The sequence below is a fragment of the Cuculus canorus genome, chromosome 3 (genome assembly GCF_017976375.1).
Source record: "Cuculus canorus isolate bCucCan1 chromosome 3, bCucCan1.pri, whole genome shotgun sequence".
NCBI classification, from domain to species: Eukaryota; Metazoa; Chordata; class Aves; order Cuculiformes; family Cuculidae; genus Cuculus; species Cuculus canorus.
Window position 1 is genome coordinate 15,460,116 of NC_071403.1, and position 22,173 is coordinate 15,482,288.

The 22,173-nt window shown below is 34.0% G+C and overlaps 1 protein-coding gene across 50 annotated transcripts in view; it reads left to right on the plus strand.

The window, feature by feature from the left end:
- RIMS1 (regulating synaptic membrane exocytosis 1) overlaps positions 1 to 22,173 on the plus strand; it is a 327,910-nt gene that overhangs the window by 201,481 nt on the left and 104,256 nt on the right. For 11 of the 50 annotated variants that reach the window (XM_054061002.1, XM_054060978.1, XM_054060958.1 and 8 more), the window contains 7 exons: positions 4,164 to 4,226; positions 7,190 to 7,267; positions 7,614 to 7,727; positions 8,191 to 8,280; positions 13,705 to 13,788; positions 18,045 to 18,122; positions 20,442 to 20,513. The exons of 2 other annotated variants lie outside the window; for them this stretch is intronic. In XM_054061002.1, coding sequence (XP_053916977.1) covers positions 4,164 to 4,226; positions 7,190 to 7,267; positions 7,614 to 7,727; positions 8,191 to 8,280; positions 13,705 to 13,788; positions 18,045 to 18,122; positions 20,442 to 20,513 — 579 coding nt within the window. The remainder of the gene's footprint in view (positions 1 to 4,163; positions 4,227 to 7,189; positions 7,268 to 7,613; positions 7,728 to 8,190; positions 8,281 to 13,704; positions 13,789 to 18,044; positions 18,123 to 20,441; positions 20,514 to 22,173) is intronic. 37 more of the 50 variants (XM_054060965.1, XM_054060967.1, XM_054061003.1 and 34 more) reach the window with 11 other exon arrangements.

A 22,173-nucleotide genomic window follows, 5' to 3' on the forward strand; every position in this document is an offset into this window, starting at 1 on the left:
GTCTATGTTGGTGTTCAGTAGAAACATGACAAATCTAGTGTCATGGTTTAATTTTTTATACCTCTTTTTTTGATAAACCTGGGCACTGGGTTGACAGAAATAGCAGGTATCTAGAATAATGGTTCTTGGGTATCTGTCCTAGAGTATTCTGTTGTTTGTTTCATTAATGAAGCACAGAGATTTTTGCTAGAAAACCATACATCTAGATGTATGCCCAGCTATTCTTATAACTCAGAATTTATCTTTTTCAGTAGCCAGGAAAATACCATGCATACTTTCCTACTAGTTGGGAGTTGCATATGATATGATTTGCATTCTTGTGCTCATAGATTTTGGACGTCTACATATGCAGTTTCACAACATCTTATGTAACATTCTGGTGAACTTGGTACAGTGCCCAAGCATAGCAAGAATAGTTCCAGTGCTTGTAATTAGCAAAAATCTGAAATCTTAGATGCATAACACATACACATCTCTCCCTGGAATACATGCATTAGCTGTACTCCCATAGAACACCTGGTCTCTCCTAGTAGGCATTGTTTTCAGGTATTTGGGAATATTCTAATAAAATGAAAGAAAAGAAGAATTTCTGTTTAGTTTGTAGCTGAAAAAAGTTTGAAAAGGTATTTCAATTCAGTATTTGGGAAACATAACGATGACAGCCACAGAGGTTATCAATGTTTGTGGGTTGTGTGTTTACTTTGAAAAAAAACAAACATAGAGCTGAACTATTACGGAAAACTTTTTCCATTCATATAAAATCAATTGTTCTACCTATTTTTTTAAGTAAGTTATTATTTTTTATGAATAAGGATGACAAAATCTTTGCAAATGATACAGTAAATTCAAGACAGAACATATATTTGATAGTGATGCGAAAATGTGTAAAGAATAAACCATAAAAATCTCTAGAACTCTTTGTCCAGTTTCGAAGCAACATAGAAATTGAATAACAGATGTCTTTTGCAGTGAAACTAATTCAGTTTTGTATATGATCTTGCCTGTTTCATTTTTCTAATGTGATAACATACAGATGGGAATTAATGAGTTATTTGGAACATTTTAGAATTCAACTTCATAGGCAAGAAGTATGTATAGAATTGTCTAAGTTGGATTGTTGTACTGAATTTCCTTTCAGAGGTGAATTGAAATGCTTTTTAAATGTAATAGTCAGATTTATCGTGAAGCTAATTTGAGTAATTTCCCCTTGTTCCAAATGTTTCTTGTTATTATTTATTGTAGGTAGTGATATATTCCAAAGATTCCTGAAGATATTTATTGAATAGATTTCTTATTCAGCAGGTCTGAAGAGGAAGAGACATTAAATAGTAGCTTTTGCCATTAGAAATAAACAGTTAACTGTCTAGATGATTTTCTTCCAATAAAGCCTAAACCTATGATCTAAATGATGATAAATGCATCGATTATGCTTGGAAAGCAGGGTTTGCATAGAAGCTGTTTTGGAGATGAACCATCACTCCAGAGCTCCAGCAGCAATGGGTGCTGGATTTCTTCAGAGGAGTAAGACACAGTCTACAGTTCTTTTCAATGTTCAGAAAATGCTTTTTGGAAGCTTAAAGATCAGTCATGGAAGATGTACATGGCTTATTTGGATGATTTAAAGATAGATCCATGTACTTACTCTCCTTGAGTATTAATCTTGTCTGCAGTGGTCTTTTTTTTCCAATTTCCCTTCCCATCTTTCCCTGAGATTTCTTCAGTTGGGGAGACTTTAACGCTTCCAGGTTTCACTGTCTTTCATTACTTCATAGGGAAGATCAAACCCAGCCTTTGCTGAACAAGATTTTCTGTCACATCCAAGGATTTTAACAAAATCTTCATTCAGTATTGTGTATTAGTATCAACAGTACTATAAGTATTATGTGTTTTTCATTAACTGAAACTTTCATCTGAACAAATACATTCAATAGGGAATGGCAGGAAGATGTGCCAGGGGAGGTTTAGTTTGGATAATAGGAAAAAAATGCTTCACTCAGGGCATCGTAGAGTGCTGGAACAGGCTTGCCAGGGAAATAGCCTGATAATATTCAAGAAGCACTTGGACAGTGCCCTCAGACACATGGCGTGAATGTTAGGGTTGTCCTGTGTAGGGACAGGAGTTGGACTCGATGATCCTTATGGGTCTCTTCCAACTCAGGACATTCTGTGATTCTATGAACATAAACTTAGCTTGAAAAGTAAGTCACTAACTGAGAGTAACATGAGAGAAATTGCAGCTGCTGATTACTTTTGATCATTTTCTCAATGATCTATTAGTCTCAAATTCATATTGAGTATTCTGAATAGATCTTTGTAAAAATAGGTAACATAGTCTCTTACTAAAGCATCTGATGTGATAAGCTTCCAGTGGAACTGATTTGTCCACTTTACCTTTTTAATATATATTTATATACATATGTACACACATGTATGTGTGTGTATGTATATAAATCTGTTAGGAAAAGCTTTTTATTAGGATACAAGGCTAAGCAGTATATTAGCTTTATATTTAGGATCATCATCCAACTTTCAAGACCCTTCTCATTTTTTTTTAGTGTTTCTTTTATTCCTAAATAAAACCTGTATTTTAGTACTCACATTAGAAAACCCTTGTTTTAGAGTAATTATCTTTATTTTAAATATCTCCAAACCAGTCATCTTAATTTATTATAGAACTGTGTGCATCTTCTACTGTGATGGATTATTTTGCTTTGTTTTTTTAACTTGAAGATTTCTTTGTGGGTTTTGTATTTTATATCCCTTTTCTTATGAAATTTTATATTAGTGTTTGCTTTGGGCCCATTACAATATATACTCTTTGGATTAGCAAAGGTAGAGTAAATATTAACATCTCCCATCTACTTTGCAACTCTGAAGAAAACGTAACTTCTTTTTATTAGTATTTGGAAACCTGCATGTAAAACCTGTCAGTCCTCTGAGCTTATGAGTGGAAATTTTGCTTAAAAAAACCCAAAACCAAACCCAAACCAAACAAACATCCCCCTGCCAAACAGTTAAGTTCATATATAATACATTTTGTCGTATCAAAATCAGGCTAGTGGTTCCAGATGCAAAGTTAAATCTCACTCAACTCACAAGCCAGTATTTCAAGCTGCTGAGTTTCAGAATTTTCAGAATTACTTATGCTGCATCAATTAAATGGGTGATTTTATAATGACATAAAGCACAAAACACACTGAAGAACTGCTGCTTTATCTATTTTGTAATCTTTTGTCTCTTCATCACCATAGTACTTCATATGATTCCCTGCTTTTTTTAAAATAGCATGTTTCCATGAAGTTTAGCAGTAATTTTATATTTACAATAATTAGGAGTTTTGGACCTTGGTCTTTCTGATTGTGTTGAAGTGCATAACACAACAAGATTAATTCAAGGGTTATTTCATGTCATAGTCATATTTATCATAGGCATAAATATGTATTATTTTTACCATCTTGCTGGTTGTAGCATGTGTTTGTCTACAGTAGATGAAAAATAGAATAAATGGCTGATTTTCTTAATTGGAAACAATAAGAAACAAAAAGTCTGAAGGCTAATTAGCATTTTTTTGTTTATTTAGGATTGCATTACAAAATACCGTTGAGCTATAATGCCAGAATTTATATTTCTCCAAACACAGTATTTCCAATAAACATATATCTTTGTTTTTTCTAAAGGGTGACTGGTTACTCTTCCCGTAAAATGATTTGCATTAAATTAGTAGCTCTGCTTTTTCATCTATGATTTTGTAACTTAGGAAGAAAAAAAAATCCCAAAATGACAACTGTCATTTTTTTTTCTAAATTATTTATTCATTAATTAGTTCATGAGAAAGGAGGTAATTCAAGAAATGTCACTGTTTTATGAATTCCTTTTGTCATGAAGAGGCCTGAAACAGTGCTTTTGAATTTTTTAAGGACAAATCCCCCACAATTAGGTGCGGTACTAAAAGGAATTTGTTGAAAATGTAGTTATCACAGGCATTTATTAGCTCACATTCTTTAAAACGTGCAGTCTGGGTTTGAATTTCATCAGGCTATCTATCTGGGTGGAAGCTTCTTGTTTCTTTTTATGTTTTCATTTGCATATCATTGGCATAACCCATGTCATCTAATGCTTCATAATTATATCTGTTTCACTCACCACCCATCCTGTCTGTGCAGTGAGCTTCTTATGCTGCCCAGAGCAAAACGCGGAAGAAGTGCAGAGTGCCTACATACCATCAGGTAAATACAGGAATTCCGTAATCATGAAGACATCCGGTAAAGAAATTCCTAGTGCTTTGTGATCCAGGTGTCAGTTGTTCTTTGTTCATTTTAACTCGGATTGAGATTGTATGTATGTTTGTGACCTTCAGTAGTAAGGATTAAAGTGGAAGAAATTCTGATTTTGCAGTTGTATTTCATGGTAGATTTTCTGTCTAGTCACAGAAGTCTTGATCTTTGAATGCATGACAATGTTGTTATTATTTCAAGCATTCCTTTTTAGTTGTTTCTATGTTTGTTTTTGTTTGCCTTTGTATGTTTATATTACAGCCATGCACAAGTCAACAATCTTTACTTGTTCTAACACCTAATCTCATGCTGATTTTTGTCACCTGTAGAGGAAAGAACAGTTATTAATGCGGGCTCACTATTAAGAGATTGGAGGGGTCCCCTATTACTTGGGTTTTCATCTACAACTCGTGCCGTAATTTAGATCCAGGCATCAACTTTGTAGTTTGGACTCATCTTCAGTCTTTATTAATCTCTCATTCCAAAGCTTGGAGCTCCTCGTCTCAACTCTTCCCAATGTTGTAAAACTAAAGAGGATTGAAATAATTTAATCTAACAGATATAACTCTCCTCCCCCTTTTTTTCCTCTACATCCGCCAACCTTATCAAAAATACATGTCAGATTGCGTAGAAAACCTTCTATTTGGAATCAGTAAAAACCTAGATTGAAGTTGAAGAAATTAACCATTCTATTACTTCAACCAAGTAGTTAACCATTTTCTGTTTCAGGATCTGGGTTTTACTAAGAGTTTTAAGTCAGTGCCGTATGTTTTAAACAGTCAAACTCTTAAAACCGTATTATCTAATGTGCTTAATCATTTACTTGGTGTAGGATTTTCACCTACAGAGAATGGTTTTTTTTCCAATATGCATTGAGTTGCTTTCGTTCTCTCCATCGAATTTGAAAAAGCATCGGTGATATAATAATATATCACAATAGTATAAGGGTAAAGTAATAAATACAAAAACTTTCCAAAAATCTGTGCATCAGTGAAGATGTTAAATTAAAATGTAGGTTTTCATTATGAGTAGAAAGTGTTTCTTGTACTTCAGCTGAAAAAGCTTTTACCTCAATGCTCTAGGTTTAAGAGGTTAATAATTCTAATTATTGCTGTTACTTTTTTTATGACCAAGTAACAAATTCACCCCTTTAAATTAACAGTAATGGTATACTATAAAATAGAATGGTACTTTTAGTAATGTATTGAAGGTGAATATAAGGGCATTAGAAGACAGTAGGCTGATTTTGAAAATTAATTCTCAGACTTATACAGACTAATCCAAGCTTGAATAATACCCAGAAAATTGCTAATGTCAGTTCTTGACTGAATAGTCTCAAAAATCCTTTCAACAAGAATTTGGTCTTCTCATTGGTTGCCATCTTTTGTCCTTTCTCATTGGTAGTGGCCAGACATTTATTCATCTTAGAAACATTATATGGCTTTACCCTTGTTTTGTAGACAGCTTGCTGGAAAATGTTTTAATTGAACATTGAGGCAGCTTCAGCTTGAAATGGGAAAGAAATGTTAAAGGTTTCCCATTAAATGAAAGAAATACTAATATGAGATAGTCCAAGCTACAAAATTAGGATATAGGTTTAGTTTAATACAACAGTTTAGAATAATAGTAGTCCTAGATGTCCATCTTGCCCATCTCTATGGATTTGTTGACTAATAGCAGAAATGGTGGAAGGACATGTGTACCGATGCCATGCACCATGGTTGGTCACAGTCCATGCCTTTGATCACACCCACTTTGATTGGTAATATCTGCTAGTTTGCCACGATTGACAGAATGGATTACTTTCTTTCAACTTTATTGTGTCAGCAGTGGTGGCAGCTAAACCTGTACACAGGTGTCAAAGCTGCTCTGTTAAATCCCTCAGAGTTTTACAGACATTAGGGTTTCCAGGCAGAGAGTTGCTTTGTCTCTCTGTGACACAGCCAGATTTGCAACCTTGATCTGCTGTGCCTGAGTCCGAGTCTTAACAGGAATTAAAATGTCCTACTGGGACAGACTGTTCTGGATGCTGAGAAGTCCTCAAGGCTGCTAGTAATTCTGCTAATAGCACCACATGTCCTGGTAGAGTTTACGGAAAATGGTTAGAATTTGATTATTAATCCTTAGCCATTAAATGGTCGTGATCCCCACTTGGCAGCCACCATTTGCCTTTAAATTTCTCCCTTTTTTCATTGGGTAGAGCTGGATAGTAACTCAAACATTTCCTGTTCTAAAATCTCTTGTACTGTAAAGTAATGATATTAGACAGTTGTCATATAGCATCTCCGAGTGCTGCTGTGCTGGCTGATCTAGTAGATCTCCTAGGTTTTATAGTCAGCTTGTTAGTAATAACATTTAATTACATTGGATTTTGAAGCTGATACACCACTTCAAAAAGACTTCTGCATTCAAAAATACTAGATGCTAATGCATCTATAATTGTGTTTGTGATACTATGTATCGCTGTTTCAGCAAGCTTTTGATGCTTAACTACTGAAAGCGATAGTAGTTAAAGTCTAAATATGGCATTACTGAGAGAAATAAACAGCAAGTTTAATATCAACCTAATCCTAAACCTTTACAACAGCTTGTATGTATTTATTAAAAAATCTCTAAAAGATGAAATTTAGATTACTTTCGTTAAAAGGAAAAAAATCTGAGTTCTACTAGTATTGTAATGAGCTCATGGACTGTATTAAAAAAGTAAATAAAAAAAATTGTCCCCCAGGGTATCTGTCACAGTATTTGCATTGAAAAATGTACACATGGAGAAATCTACGTATTAAAGCTACTAAATGAAATAGAATATTACACATTTATTTTACGTTCTTGTCAGTCTTGCCTTACTTTACCTGTCTTTTTATTTCTGGCATGTTTTTGTGTTCTTTTTTCTTTTCTGTTCTACCACATTCAAGAAGTTCTGTTAGGCACTATAAAACATTACCACCCAAGATGCCTTTACTAGAAAATGGTACTCATTGGAATCTATACAGGTAAGAAGTGTTTGGAGTCCACTTTAAGTAGTTAGATCCTTTTTAAGAAGTAAATAAACTTGCCTTGTTAAATGAAAATTAGAGTTTCCACAGTGTTTTTATAACTGAGATAAAGGATATAATCCTAAAATAACTTGATATAACTGTCTTGACTAACCCCTACATTAAAGAAAAAACAACAAAAGCCAAAACAGAAGCCACTTTGGTTTTGGTAGGGTTTTGTTTCCTTGCTGTTAAAATTATATGTTGCATATTTTTCTCTGTTACATGATTTTGTTTGTGCATATGATTTTGGTTACATGTCAAATTTATTTTCATTTTGTTTAAATAATTTTGATTTACAAAGCTCAACTCTTCCTGCATGTGCTAAGACCAAATCAGTGATTAGACAGGATATTTCCCTCCTTCGTGATTGCCTTAATTCACGAATACCGAAATTTGGAGATGATCTGCTGGTTAGGTAAGAAACTGAGGATTAATTCCCCCACTCCTGTTTGGTATCTCATATGGATTTGCAGAATAAATGAGCGTCACTGTAAAGTGATTTCATGTAATATGTAGTATATCACATCCTTTTATGTTGGCCTAAGATTTACTGCTGTTAATAAGGATTTAAATTTATTGTCTGGTATTTTTCATTCCACTTTCTTACAAGTGGATGTTTTTCTGTCTCATTCAGTTATAAACATTTTGATGATCTCAGCAAAAAAAATCTAGCAGTTTTTTGTTTGCTTTTATTTTATAAACAAATCTTGGCACTGTCATCCAGTCAGCTCTTTTATGTTTTCCTTAATTAAATCATTGTGATTCTACATTTTCTGTAAAAAGAGCATTATTTTATGAGTTAATATCTAACATTGTATTCCTTTCTTTGTTTTCTTTTTCTTTCTCTTCTACCATTGGATGCAATGCACTGGCACTAGTGAACTACAGCCCTCCCTTGACAGGGCTAGGAGTGCTAGTACCAACTGCTTGAGACCAGATACTAGTTTGCATTCACCAGAACGAGAAAGGTATAAAATAAAAACTTATGAATTTCTTGTCATCTGTGCTGGTGATTTTATCAGTTTTGTTTTCCCTTCATGTGAATACTCTCCATTCTTGTACATCCATGTCTGCTTTGGTATTTGTAGACGTTTTTGCTCCTGTATTCTTGTATATCACGTAAATGTGTGTTGGAGTTTATACTGCTTCTGGCTTCCTTCCTTGTTTTTGTTCAAGCTTATGTCATTATTTACAAAAGTCCTCAGTATGCTGATAATACCATTGCAGTGTTAAGTATTTTGACAAAGTACCACTTGGTGTTAATCTTCATCATCATTTGCTGAAAAATATTACACAATTTTCTTGCCTGTTCTGTGGACTGCTAATAAGGCAGTGACATAATTTATAAATTTTGACAAAACTCTCATATTTCACATCAGAACCATAGTTTGTATAGTGATGTATTTTCTGCAAACAGCCAAACTTCATTGCTTCCTTAATCAAATCTGCTACATCTGCTTTTGCAATTACAAGACAAATCACTGCATTAAGTTTTTTTTCAGTCTGTGACATTATACTAAGGCTCACATAAGTCTTTAAGAGACATGTTTGTAATTTAAATGAAATATTGTTATGTCACGTACATTCTGTAGGCATTTTATGGGTGCTTTCTATATTTTTAATTTTACGATAGCTTGGTTCAAAATGTTCAATGAACCAAATACTGTCGGTGTGTTTGACAGATGGGATTGTGCCACAAGCAAAATTTTCATCAATGTCTGTGGTTTTGGCTAAGAACGATACCATTTCAGAGTGAGATTGTGGCTTCACTGAAAGAAATAATAGACTCACATTGAGTGGGAATATGGTAGAATTACAAATTTGTCTGTGCAATACATATTTAACTATTGTTGCAGATAATAATTCAAAGTTGCTTTGTCAGTCAGCCCACAGTGAGTGGTGATACCAGTCGCATCATTTTCATTATTGAGAGGACCTGGGAAGAAAAGCAATAAGAACATGCTTTTTTTATTTGAGATGAAGTTTCTCCTAAGCTTTTTTTGTGAAATTTCCCTTTCCCTCTTTCCCACTTCCTCTGCTCCTTGATTGGAACTTTGCTGTTCTCAAGTTGTGCCCTTCTTGCAAAGGAATAACTGTTGTGCTGAGATATCTCAGATGGATCTACACTAGTTCATTCCTTTTTAAGAATGAGCTCAATGTATCATGGTTATTAAAAAAGCAACAAAATAAAGTATGGTAGAAATAAAGTCACTCAGAAAAAAATACAGGATATCATTCCATACCTTTTAAAAAAATATCGTGGCATCGTTTTAAAAACTAAATGTGTAGACATATCCAGGTGTATTCATCTATGAGCAGGTATTTAATTTAATAACATATGGACATGAGAAGTATATTTTCTACTTTTATTTCAAGATGCCCCCATCAAGTTGAATATTCAGTGAAACAGTAACTGGCAATTGTAAACTATCTAATTAAAACACTATACTCAAAACTACACCTGTCACTGATGTTAAGTACTTATGTCTTTATAATTCATGTCCAACAACCTCTGTCCAATAGGCACAGAATCTGCAACAATTTTTCATTTGCTCCCCGTGAAGAGAAGTGTTTGGTCTGTGTTAATGGGCTCTGCTGCTACTAAACACGTGGTTTTGCCAAATTTTCTGTGGGCCTGATAAAGAAAAATTGTCCATCACTGTGAAGCTTTCACTTCTTTGCCTTTAGAAGCCCTAAATAGGCAATTTTGACTTGGGAGTCTTCATGGAGGTACAGAAAAGCATATTCAAATTTTCCATAGTGATTTTGTTGAAAATAGTAAGATCTGTGTGGCTCTGGCAGAGGACATCATACATTTTTTTCTTTTCTTCTGACATAGATCATGTTTTTCCAATACATCCCAAATTTCAGGGGAAGATGTTATATTTAATGTGTACAGCCTACCAAATCAATGTTTTCGTTATGGGGAAAGCTAATTTTAGAAGATTTAACTCTCCACTGTTGACTGTATCTGCCTGCACTTTAGCCTAAGATTAGCGATCAGTTGAGCATAATGATAGAGGAATCTTTAGGTGGAAGAACACAGAATTGAGTTCAAGGTATGTAGAAAGCATTTTGTTTCTGTGCTGGACAAAACAAGAATAAGAGACTTAAAATACAGAAAGACAGGTTCATCTTAAATAGTAGGAAGGCTTTTTTGAAAGCAAGTATAATGAAATGCTGTAATAGACAACATTGTCTTGACTTCATTAGTGGAGATTGCATAAGATGGGAGTAGATGAACAACAGTCAGGTGTAGAGTTGGCCCTACTTGTAGTAGAGAGAAATACTATATGGTTTTGTGAAGTCCAATCTATACAGAACCACTTTATTATCATTATATTTAAGGGGACCTATATTGGAGGTATTGTTATATCATGTTTTTTCCCCTGCACCCGAAATGAAATTGTAGATTTTATTTAAAAAGGTATGCTTTTACTCCTCAAAATATAAAGATAGACTTCTAGATGTGGCATTGTATATTTTCTTCCACAAAATTATGAGTATACTCATCTATGAAACACTACTTCTGCTTATTCCCCCCAACAATTTTTCTCAGAGGGTATAAATTAGATTGTATTTGAGCTCGAGTTAAAATGGTCCACTTGAGCTATTCTTAACAAAATTATATTGGCTGTGTATAACTGATGGACAGTAGAGCCTTATTTATCTCTGTTAATGTTTTTTGGAAGTGGATTTGACTCTTAAACTCCATACAAAAACATTGCCATTTAGAATGATCGGATCAGTTACTGGTTTTTAAGATACTGCTTTGCCAGTGAAGGTCATTTTGTAGGTTCATGTATACCAGCAGAAAAATACTTTCAGCAATATATATGAATTTGAGGCATATAAATCTTGTTAGTTACACTAAAACAAAAACAAAGCAACAACAAAGACATTTCTTTTCTCCTGCTATAAGTTTCATCAGCCGAACAAGGGAAATCTGTATACCTGACTGGCAAACTGACCTTGCCTCGACATAGGCCAGCCAAATTTTTTTGGTAAATAGAATGGTTTGGTACAGAACATAATTCTTCCTATATTTGTCTTTGGCACAGTGTGCTCTAGGATACTCAGAAAGATCCAGTCCCTTCTAATACAGCTATACAGTTGCACCATGCCTGCCGTGTTTTTTTCTCTCTTGCCCACCCTCTTTATTCCAAGCAGGTTTCATTCAAAATGCTTGTATTGTTGAAGTTCCTGTGATGATCTGCAAAGCATATGTCAGTTTATAATACAGTCATAAATATCCACTAACACCAGTGAAAGTGTTTGTTGCTGCTACTACTTCCTTTAGTATGATTTTTTTATTGTCTTTTTCACTGTGTTTCAAAATTTCTGCTTTTTTTTTTCCTTGTAAATTTGGTACCATTTCTTTAGAACAGAGAAGTTTTTTTTACAGCCTCCAGTCAGGAAAGCACATAGGCATGAGTGTTAAGTGCAGTATCTGAAATAATTCAGCAGTGGTTTCTCATCACAATTACATCTTCACCAGATTGGTTCAAGATTGCAGCGACAGTTACTTAATACACAGTATGGTTTTTATTTACTGCCTGAATTTCTTATGTTGGAAGCAATTGTGTGCATTAGCAGTTAGTGGTTGTACAGATTTGTACTGCTTGTATGTCTTGGCCCCGAGACATTACTTAATGGAAAACTGAGCAAATAAAACTGAGGAGCACAGCCCAGGGAATAGTTCACGTACAACAGGGTCACCGTATCTGCAAAACAGAGCACAGCAGCTGTGTTAGAGTTATTCTGAGGTCGTTCACTGCAGTAAGGATCAAAACATTTCAAAGGTCTTCAGGATGATGAGGATGTCACTACCACCTAAACAAGATGCAGAGCCAAACAGTTCCCTGTTACCTACTCATAAATAGCGAACAGAGTTTACAGCTGTCACTCGATCCTATTAAGACCTGTCCCGATTTCGTGTTGATTCTTCTAAGGTATTTTCTTAAGTCTGACTGTTAGGTGTTTATATTGCATGCCTTTAACAGTTTTCTTGAATATCACCATTTTCATTTGAAATAATGTACAGTAAAATAACTGTCTGTGTTAGGTATGCAATGTCTTGAGTTTCCAGTTCTTTTCAAACATGTAAAGGAAGATTATTGCATGTTTGTCAGCGTTATACTGTGGCTCATGATCATTCAAAATTTAGTGACAGTACGTGTTTTCAAAGTTCATACTGCATGACCTAGTTAATTCTATCAAATACTGTTTAATATTTATAGTGTATATCAGCATATTAAGGGCTTTGACCGAGTGCACTGATGCATTAACATTTTCTTTAACTCTCATTTTGGAGAGAAAAAGAAACTTATCTACTGCAAACTATTTCCTCTTGAAACTTATGGAAAATCTACCTAACTGTTCAAGTGATGCTAATCTCCTTGAAACCTTTGTTATTTGCATGTTCCATAATTCAAACCCTTTTCCTTATTATATGGACTGGAAGGATGCCTCAGAAAGTGAAATATTAGTCGTGCAGGTTTTATGTAGACATTTTGCTGTTTGTAAATTAATCAGTATATTTTTATTTTGTATATTGTTATGCATACATTTATACTATTATAACCACATAACATCCCAACGAAATGAGGAATACCAATCTGTAGTATAGTATATATAATTCTAAATTAAATGAGCTTTTTCAAGAAAAAAAAAGAATGTAAGACACCTGTTTTCATTCGGAATTCAGGTCCTTTTTGTTAAATTTAATTATATAACAATCTGCTGGCATGTAGTGCAAGGATTCAGAGAAATGAATGGAAGAAGAAGCTGGCTGCACACACTTTTGATGTGTATTTTTAAATAAAAAAAATACTTTGGTACTTGTACACAAATGTGTCTCACTTAGTTGTATCTAATTAATTTACCTTTACTTTCTTGCTTTATGCCTTAGATTTTTTTCTTATAATTCATAGTCCTGCATTTTTAGTGAGAATACATTTTTTAGTGCAAAAAGCTAGGAAAGATGGGTTTTACAAAATACCAGCCTGCAGCTGGCAGAAAATGGCCACCATATGGTCTTTGAAAATCACTTCTAGTTTGGAATTATAACTTTCTATGTGAATGACAGGTATTTAGGTAGTCTAGTATTTAAGAATATTTGACAACTTAATGGTATGCTATGTAAAAGATTTGTATCAGTCTAAATTCTGCATCTTTGGGCACACGTTCTGTTTGTTTCAGCTCTAATTTTTCTGCATTAAGCAGCTGTAAAAATAGCATACTTGACAAATAGAAAACTACTGGAAAAAATAATTGAATTACACACTTTCATTACTTTTTGGGGTATTTTTCCAGTTCCTGATCCCATATATTTAATTTTATCACAAACTAAATATCCTATTTTTTTCCTGTTTTATTGAATGGGCAAACAGGGGTAAATGGTCCCCCTCCCTAGAGAGGAGACGACCTACTAGTCCCAGGATTCATATCCAGCATGCTTCTCCGGAGGATGACAGGTACTAGTCGACTCCTCCCAGTTGAAACGTGGCTCACTGCATCTTGCAGTCTCAGAGGAGTATACTGAAATTTAAAAGTATGCATATATGTAGAGAGAGACTTAAAACCTCCAGAAGCCCAAAATAAAACAGCAGCTTAGGTTTCATGTCTGGATTTTCTTGAGTTATTACAAAGCACCCAGGAATTAATGTTTATTTTCCCTTTGTCTGAATGGTCACAAGCCATGAAATAAGATGTCTATTACAACAGATCATCTGTGTTAGAGTTCTTCAAGTCTGTTTTTACTTGACTCTGTAAATGTTGGTGGTGTTTTCACTGTGCTGCATCATAATATGATAATTTGTTGTAGAGCCTGTTCTTGTCTAGGTGTTTATTTTTATTTTTTATTGGATTTTTTCTCTTTTTTTTTAACAAAATCTTCTTCAGAAAGGGAGTAAACCCCATAAACTCATGTATTGGAAGTCTTGTTAACACTTGCTAGTTGATGTATATAAAAATAGGCACTGTTCATAAATTGGTCTCCATGGTGCAGATTTTCTTAACAAGGTAGGTTTTGATTAAAACCACCAGTGCTTTAAATATTTTTTTCATGCTTAATACCACCTATAATTAATAGAAGCACCTTTGATTATTTTTTGGGGGGCCACAAACTTTCTAGTCAAATTGATTTTGGTATTCCATTACTTTGGCAGTAGTAATTTTTTTTTTATTATTTTTTTCCTGTATAGAACTAGAGATTTTTCAAGCAGACATTATACTTTCTATTGAGATGCAAATTCAAAATTCTTCATTCAATTTTTTTTGGTGTTGCAGTAAATGACAGAGTAAAGATGGTTTATGTAAATAATCCGTACACGTGTAAATTCTTATAAAATTGCACTTAAAACTGGAAAAGCAGTGTATGGATGAAACTCAGTTGCTATAGTGCTATTGCTTAGCTTCTGCTAAAGTCTATCCACAGTACTTTTATTTGTGTGATAATTTGTCTTGTTTACTTGATACTGGATGTATTCCACTAATACAAGGTGGGAAGAATGTAATTGTGCTTGGATAGCTTTTCCTTTTTCCATTTGAGTAAGGCAGCATTTTGAATTATAAAGTTAAATCTGTGAAACATTATTTCAAAATGGTCCCTCCTTATAGATACTGCATTTCTAGATTTTCTTCGTTATTAGTAGTTTACAAATGTACTTTGTATCTTTTAGGCACTTTTGAGTAGTTTCCCTTCTCATTCTTAAATTAATGGAAGGATTGTCTTTGACTTCAGTGGATCACTGATAAAATCTTGTCATTGAAATGACTAGAATTAAGTCACAATCATATCACATATCAATGAAATGAGGTTTTTATCTAAATACTGCCATTCTTAATGGACAATTCTAAGACTTATGATGTCAGCCAAAGTTTTGCAGAGAGAGACTGAAATAATGTCATACCTGTTAGCAAGCATATTACACTAAAGCATTGATACGATACACAATCTGTTATGGGAAAGATCTTGAACTGGAGAAATGGAAGTCTAATTTTCTTAGTGAAATCTGTGTCACCTTGTGCTCAGAAGTCTGTAGGTAATCTGGTCACCAAATCCCAGTGATGCAATCAGAGATGAACTGAGAAGGCATGTAGGCAACCCCAGTCCTGATGAATGGTTGCAGCCTCCCAGTTCCAGGATCTTTCTCTCAGATTAAGAGAAGTTCAGAGAATCTTAGGCTCTCTTGGGGGTTGGAACTAGATGATCTTTAAGGTTCCTTCCAACCCTAACTATTCTGTGATTCTATGATTCTTTGTATTGCATGCCCAGTACAAAATAATAGCACACCTTGTGTGTAGAGAACGTATCAGTGAGAGGATCAAAGGTGCTTTAACCTTATTTTCAGCTCTTTAAGTTTACATTCATTCTGATTATTTCCCATAGTTTATACGGTTGCCAACACCATTCAGTTCTATAGTTTATGAGGTTTGGTTTTTTTTTTGACAATTGATGCAGTGGGATGTCAGTGGGATATCAAGGGATGACTGTCTGATGGATCAGCAGTGGTAACTAACTATCTCTGCTTTCAAATCGTATTTTCACAGATTAATTGACTTTGGCAGATGTCATCTTGCTCTTTGTTTGAGTACATTCCAGGTTTATCTTACAAATTGGCCCAATTTCCATGTAGGGTGCAATCAAGATCTATTTCTGAATAAATTTCTTAAACATATGACTTATGCATTATTTCTAATTTTGATAATTTAAATTCCATTTTTGCAACATTGTGTTTATTGAAAATGATTTATATGTAAATTTCAGTAAAGGTTTTGGCAAGGCTGTTGTTATTCTGGAATTTTTTTCACTTGCCATGCAGAAAAAAATATTTCCTTGATGTACCTTAACAAGATGAAAACATAGTTTATATGTTATTTCAGCAGTAAGAATTAATAAGAGTTTGGTTAGGATCTTGTACTTTAAGATGTTTTAAAGAATAGGTTTTGCTGGATTTTATAGCTTCATTACTTGGAGTTTTTTTGGGCATTTTATATTAGAAAATAGAATTAGAAAGTCTGTCTACAGTGAAAGACCTTCAGGTAACTGGAGAACTGCAAAACGTAAGTGATGATAAAAACCAGGAGAATGAAAGTTGAGTATTTAACGGTAGATGAGAATTTATTCAGACTGTTCTTTTTGAAAAGTCTGCATATCATTTCAACATATACCCGAAACAGGATGAAGTAAACCTTTCTCATATACTTTCAGTTAAGAGAAGTAGCTTTTGGTAGTCATGCATGCATCTGTAAGAATGCTTGTCCAGGAGTCATCCTGAAGCCAACTGGGGAGCAAATACCCTTCTGGTACTTCCATGAAGAGAACTAGAGGTGTGCTGGGCACTGTCAGTGACAGACTGATTTTTCCTGGATGATCCTATCCCTTCTTTCCAGCAACGCAATGTGACTTAATCAGGAAGGAACTTTTGCAAGGTGTGAATTGAGGTAATAGGAAAGTCCATGAGAAGCTACAGAGTAGTTGTGACCTTCCAAACCATGTAGATCCAGCCTTTCAGAAATCTTCAGGAAAAATCAGGAAGTATTGAACATTCTTGATGTCTTTTTGACTACAGAAATTATCAGATTCTCTGTAAACTCCTGAGGTCTCTTGTGCAAGTCAGTAATAAATAATTGTAAATGTTACATGCTGAATTTTATGAAAATGTTATTTTGTCACTTTTGAAATAGTAATTTCTAATGGTGATATTGTATTTCTAAGAGTAGGTTACTTTTACATTTAACAGTGATAAATATTTTGAGGAACATGGATCGTTTTAACATGAACTGTGACCAGCTTGGCTGTATATAAAATAACATGTATACAGCATTTGTCTGTAGACATAATAAGGCATTATTGATCAGTGATTTGGTGTGACAGCTGGTAGATTTATGATCTTAAGAGAAATTTTAGTGTTTCCTCACCATACTGGAGGTATAGATGCAATTTATTACATACCCTAGACTGTTCATGGACTGTAAATTTTGCTTAATTTTCTTATTAAGGCCAAGTTTGATATTAAAAAAAATATTATGTTGATAAATTTTATCGAGGAAAAAATATTTTTATCATCTATTCCATAAAAACCAAATAATAAGCCCAAAAGCTAATAATATTTATGCCCACTTGAAAGCTCTGAACAAATTCTGAGGTTCTTAAGCAGCTTCTGAAGAAATTAAAATAATATAGAAATTAGAAAATATTCTGAACTTTAAAGCAGAGTCAGCTATTCTACATTGCTGTTGAATTGTTATTTATTACTGTTGCATGCTGGCTGGCAACAGGATATGAAGTTTTCATCAAAATCTGTGAAATTGTGAAATTTACTTGCATTTTCAAGATAATTTCACAATATAATGATAAAATATGTTTTTTTCACTTCCTAACAGTAGATGTTCTGTATATGTATATGAGGATAATGGCAACTGGTAAGCCACAGTGGTGCCATTGAGCATGTAGAGTATAAAGGTTTTATAAAAAAAATTGTGGTTTTCATTCTTTACTTCATTGCAACTTAAATTGTTGCTATTATGTCTAAAAAAAATTAACATTTCCTTTAAGTGTATAGATTAAATCAATGTAAGGGGAAATGTGAAATGTAGTCTTTCTCAGCAGACAGTGCCTTTGGTTTATATATTTAACTGCATGTCTTCACCTTCACTGCATGTGACCATCTCTTTGTTTCTGCTCATTCTGTCCAAATTCACATCTATGTTTCCAAATTTTGTGAAGAACAAGGACGCTGGAGTCTTGCATTCCAAAACAGGACAGTGTAGACCACCTAAGTGCTAAACCTGGAGCAGTACAGAGGTATCCTTATTTACTCAAATCATAGTTCCAAGTAAATGAGGTATTGGTTACAGTATATTCTTCATATGCACTGCATAATACTTAAACAGATTTAGTGATTTTTTATTTGTAAGTAGATGTATGCATGTATTGTTCATACATAATATTTAATCCTCTATAAAGTACATTTAAACATTAAATTTGAGTATGACATGATTGCTCTTATCCTCAGTGCACTCTTTGTGCATTGTATATGGGCATGAAAGGACACCTGCCTGTAAATATGTCCCTGAAAAAGCCCACGGTGTGCTCAGCCTGAGCCGGGGCTCCAAACGCTGTTGTAGGCAGTTGAGCTACATAGAATGATCAACTGCATCATCACAGCAAGAGGAAGGAAATAGAAAGGAAATTGTGACTTTAAACATTTCTAACGTGTGCTGCTCGCAAGGACAGGACAGAGAGCAGAGAAATAAATATATTCAGCTCATTAGTGCTATGTATTGCTTTGTCTTTCTTCACAGGAAACCATTCCCTGCTCTCAGCTTTTCCACCTACAAAGACTTGTTGCTATGTGCACTTTTTCTCCATTGCATGTAATGTCACAGTCTAAGCAAGTGACATAAGGAGTAAGAGGAAAATAAGACAGCGCCATAATCGACCAAACAGAAAATGAAGAGAGTAACACCATTTGAGTGATAATGCTGCATTCGGTGGATCTAACCATAACTTTAAATACTTTGCTAACCTTAGGTTTTAAGTAAAACTGCAGCATTTATTTGTTTTTCCCTGAGAATCCACCATGGATTTGTCCTGGTAAAGAAAAAAAATAAATAATGATGACATAAAAAAAATAAAAATCTGAAGAAAATAGTTTGCAGATAAAGGGGATTTTAATTTTTCATCCGAGCTCATATTATTCATCCTTGCTGATATTTTTCAGCAAGAAAATATATTCTTTTAAAACCCGGAAAGCATTAGGTAATGACCTCTGCTCATGCAAAAAAACATCTTGTATTTTGCTGCAGTGTTTTCATTGTTTTGAAGGATGCTGCATCACTCTATAATGTATATTGCAGTAGGTACAAATCATGAAAATCCACAGTGACTATATTGTTTGGGTATAATTCGGTGTTACAGCTATTTAGATACCTTCCAGTTCAGACACTGGATTACTCTTTATGACCACAAAGTTCTAAAAGGAAAATATATTCTAAAAAGTATTATTTTTACCTTTCTTTTGTCCACAGTGATCCCTTTATAGCTTAGCATATGGCATTGATTACATTGTGGCAAGTTCCTGAACATGTTTCTTGCACCACTATAAGATGCAGAGACCTTTTTGGTCTCTGAATGAGTACTCATTGCTCCCCATTTTTTATCACTCCTGAAATACTATATGAACTTTTTATTCTACAAAACTATTATATGTTGATGATTATCAGAGTTTAGAAGTGTAAATCTTAATTTGTAAATGCTCACATGACTATGGATAGTAATGGAAATTTTCGAACACACAAGACTTGCAGAGATTTTCGTAGTATTTTTATAGTCCTGGATCATAATGGTGAAACATACTGTACCTTTGTTCTTACATTTATTGACTCATATTACTGCTCATTGTTCTGATTTACTGTCAAAGTGAATGATTGTCAGAGGTAACTAATGCCTTACTATCCATGTCAGATGAATTCTGTGAAAGATTTATATGGGAAAGAAGTGAAGAAATGAAATAAAGATCTAACTTATTTATATTGCTTAGAAAAAATTAGAATTCTTTTAAATTGTTTCTCAAAAACTTTAATAAGTTTTAATAGAATGAGATTTTTGAAAAGCCAATTTTTTATTAACGTAATGATAACATTATTTCAATCTGATACGATGCAGTATTTGGTCAGCTTCTAAAAATCAGATTTAACAGCAATATTTAAAATTTACATCCGAATAGTATTTTCCAGCCCTTTCTGCAAAATTTTTTTGCTGATGTCTATTCTGCACTTGTTTTTCCTGCTGTGAGGTAGGACCAGAAGGCCTGTGAGGAGGCGTTGTTTCTAGTCAAATACAGACTGTGAAGTGGGAATTAGCTGCACATTCAGTCAGGATCAATGTTGTCCCCCTTGTTTTGGTACCTCTTACCTTTCACACCATCAACCTCAAATCTAGTCAGGGCCATGTGTCCTAAAGCTCAAGTTCACCAGCCTGTTCATGAAGATAGTTGTCACTTTTTCATCTGTAAGCCATTTCTTTTATTACCTTAACGATCCATTAATAAATATGTAATCTTCATATTTTTCTGTTCTTTTTCTTCTTTGTTTATTTCTTTTCTGACATGTCATTTCACAGGCAGTCCAGAAAAGTGGAAAGATATAGCAGCCAAAAACAAACTAGGAAAGTCTCCGCAACTGAAACAGAAAGGTAGGATTGCTGATCAATGAGTAAACATCTCTTATGGTCAACCCAATTCCAGTTTCTGGAATATACCCCTAATACAACTTTTACAGTAGAACCTCTGTGACAGTACCAAAGAAACATGTTGCAATTTACAGTATTGTTTATTTTATATCTACATTATTAGCACTGCTTACTGTGTTGCATATATATGGAATTTTTCTGGCATTCTCCATCATTGCAGATAAACTCAATTGTAAAGACTACCAGTCCATCCATTTTATGAGCCAAAATCTGAGACTCCTTGCAGCTATGTTGTTCTCTTTAAGATGAAATTCAGAAATGTGTGTATTTCATGACACTAAACCAATTCTGCATTTTACCACTGATCAGTTTTCAAAAAATCTTGTCTCTTTTACAGTAACTTTGAGGATGAAAAAAATATTGACAGATTAATAATTCAAGATGTCTCTGATCAAAATAATTCCACCTTATAATAAAAATTTGTTAGATTACACATTTAAAAGTGTATAGAATTTTTTTTAATCAGTTATTACATAAAGTCAATATAAACACTGGTACTTTAACTTTTGTATTTATTGATTTTTTTTCTGTACTTGCTACCATCGTAATTTTTAGCTTTTATGCTATAGTAATATAGGGTTATGTATTCAAGTTATTAAGAAAACATTGAAAAAAAGATATATACTAAAAAAGATATGTACTAAATCATAAGTACGTGTAGTTGAGTTTTAAACCCTGTGTATTGGTTGAAATAAGAGCAGTGAGGAACGTTGAGATTCTGTCTTTGTCAGAAACAGATTTACATGATGTACATCTGTTTACATTGTGAGGGTTGAAAAACTTCCATGAACAGCACAGACGCTCTTTTATTTTCAGCAAAAATGCACGTTACGTAGCAAAGATTCAGAACTTTTATTTTATTTTATTGCTTAAAGTCCCAGGCTATTGTTCCTGATCCAAAAACAATGGTTCCTTTTTGCTTTGTTTTGATGATTCTGTTGTCACAACAGTCCAGTTGCTGTTCCAGTTTAGACCGGAGAAGCTACCTAAATGATGGCTGGAATCCTTGCAGGGACAGTTTTTCCATTGAGATTACGGAAGCCACTTGTTCCCCATTTTATTCTAACTTCTGAAGAGTAAGGGGAGCCACTGGGACTGCGGGCTGAGAGGCTTACAGTTCTTGATAACCATTCCAGAATGTATGGTTAGAAGGGTTGACACAAAGCTGAGACAGGAGATAAGGTGGGAAGGAGATATGAAATAAACAGGAGGGGAAAAATATGAAACAGAAATGTAACTAGAAAGTATGGCAACAGAAGACATAAGGGAGGAAAAGAAAATATAAGGGATTATGATGACAACAACAGAGCAGAGTGAGGGACACTGTCAGAGTACGAAAGGAAACATAACAGTTGCAATTGGACAAATCAGCTTATATGTATTTACATTTCAAACCTGGTATTCAGTGTGTGAACTGAGGGCATCTTTGTTCTACAGAGGTTAAAATAAAAAACATATACCTTAATAATTCCTCTTTATACTAATCAGTGCTTTACACTAACCTCAGTAAAAGGTGTAAATCATTATCTTGAAATCTTAAAATTTCAGATATTGCAGGTGATACAGAACTTGATTTGCAGGGACTGTGATTATGCAGTATTAT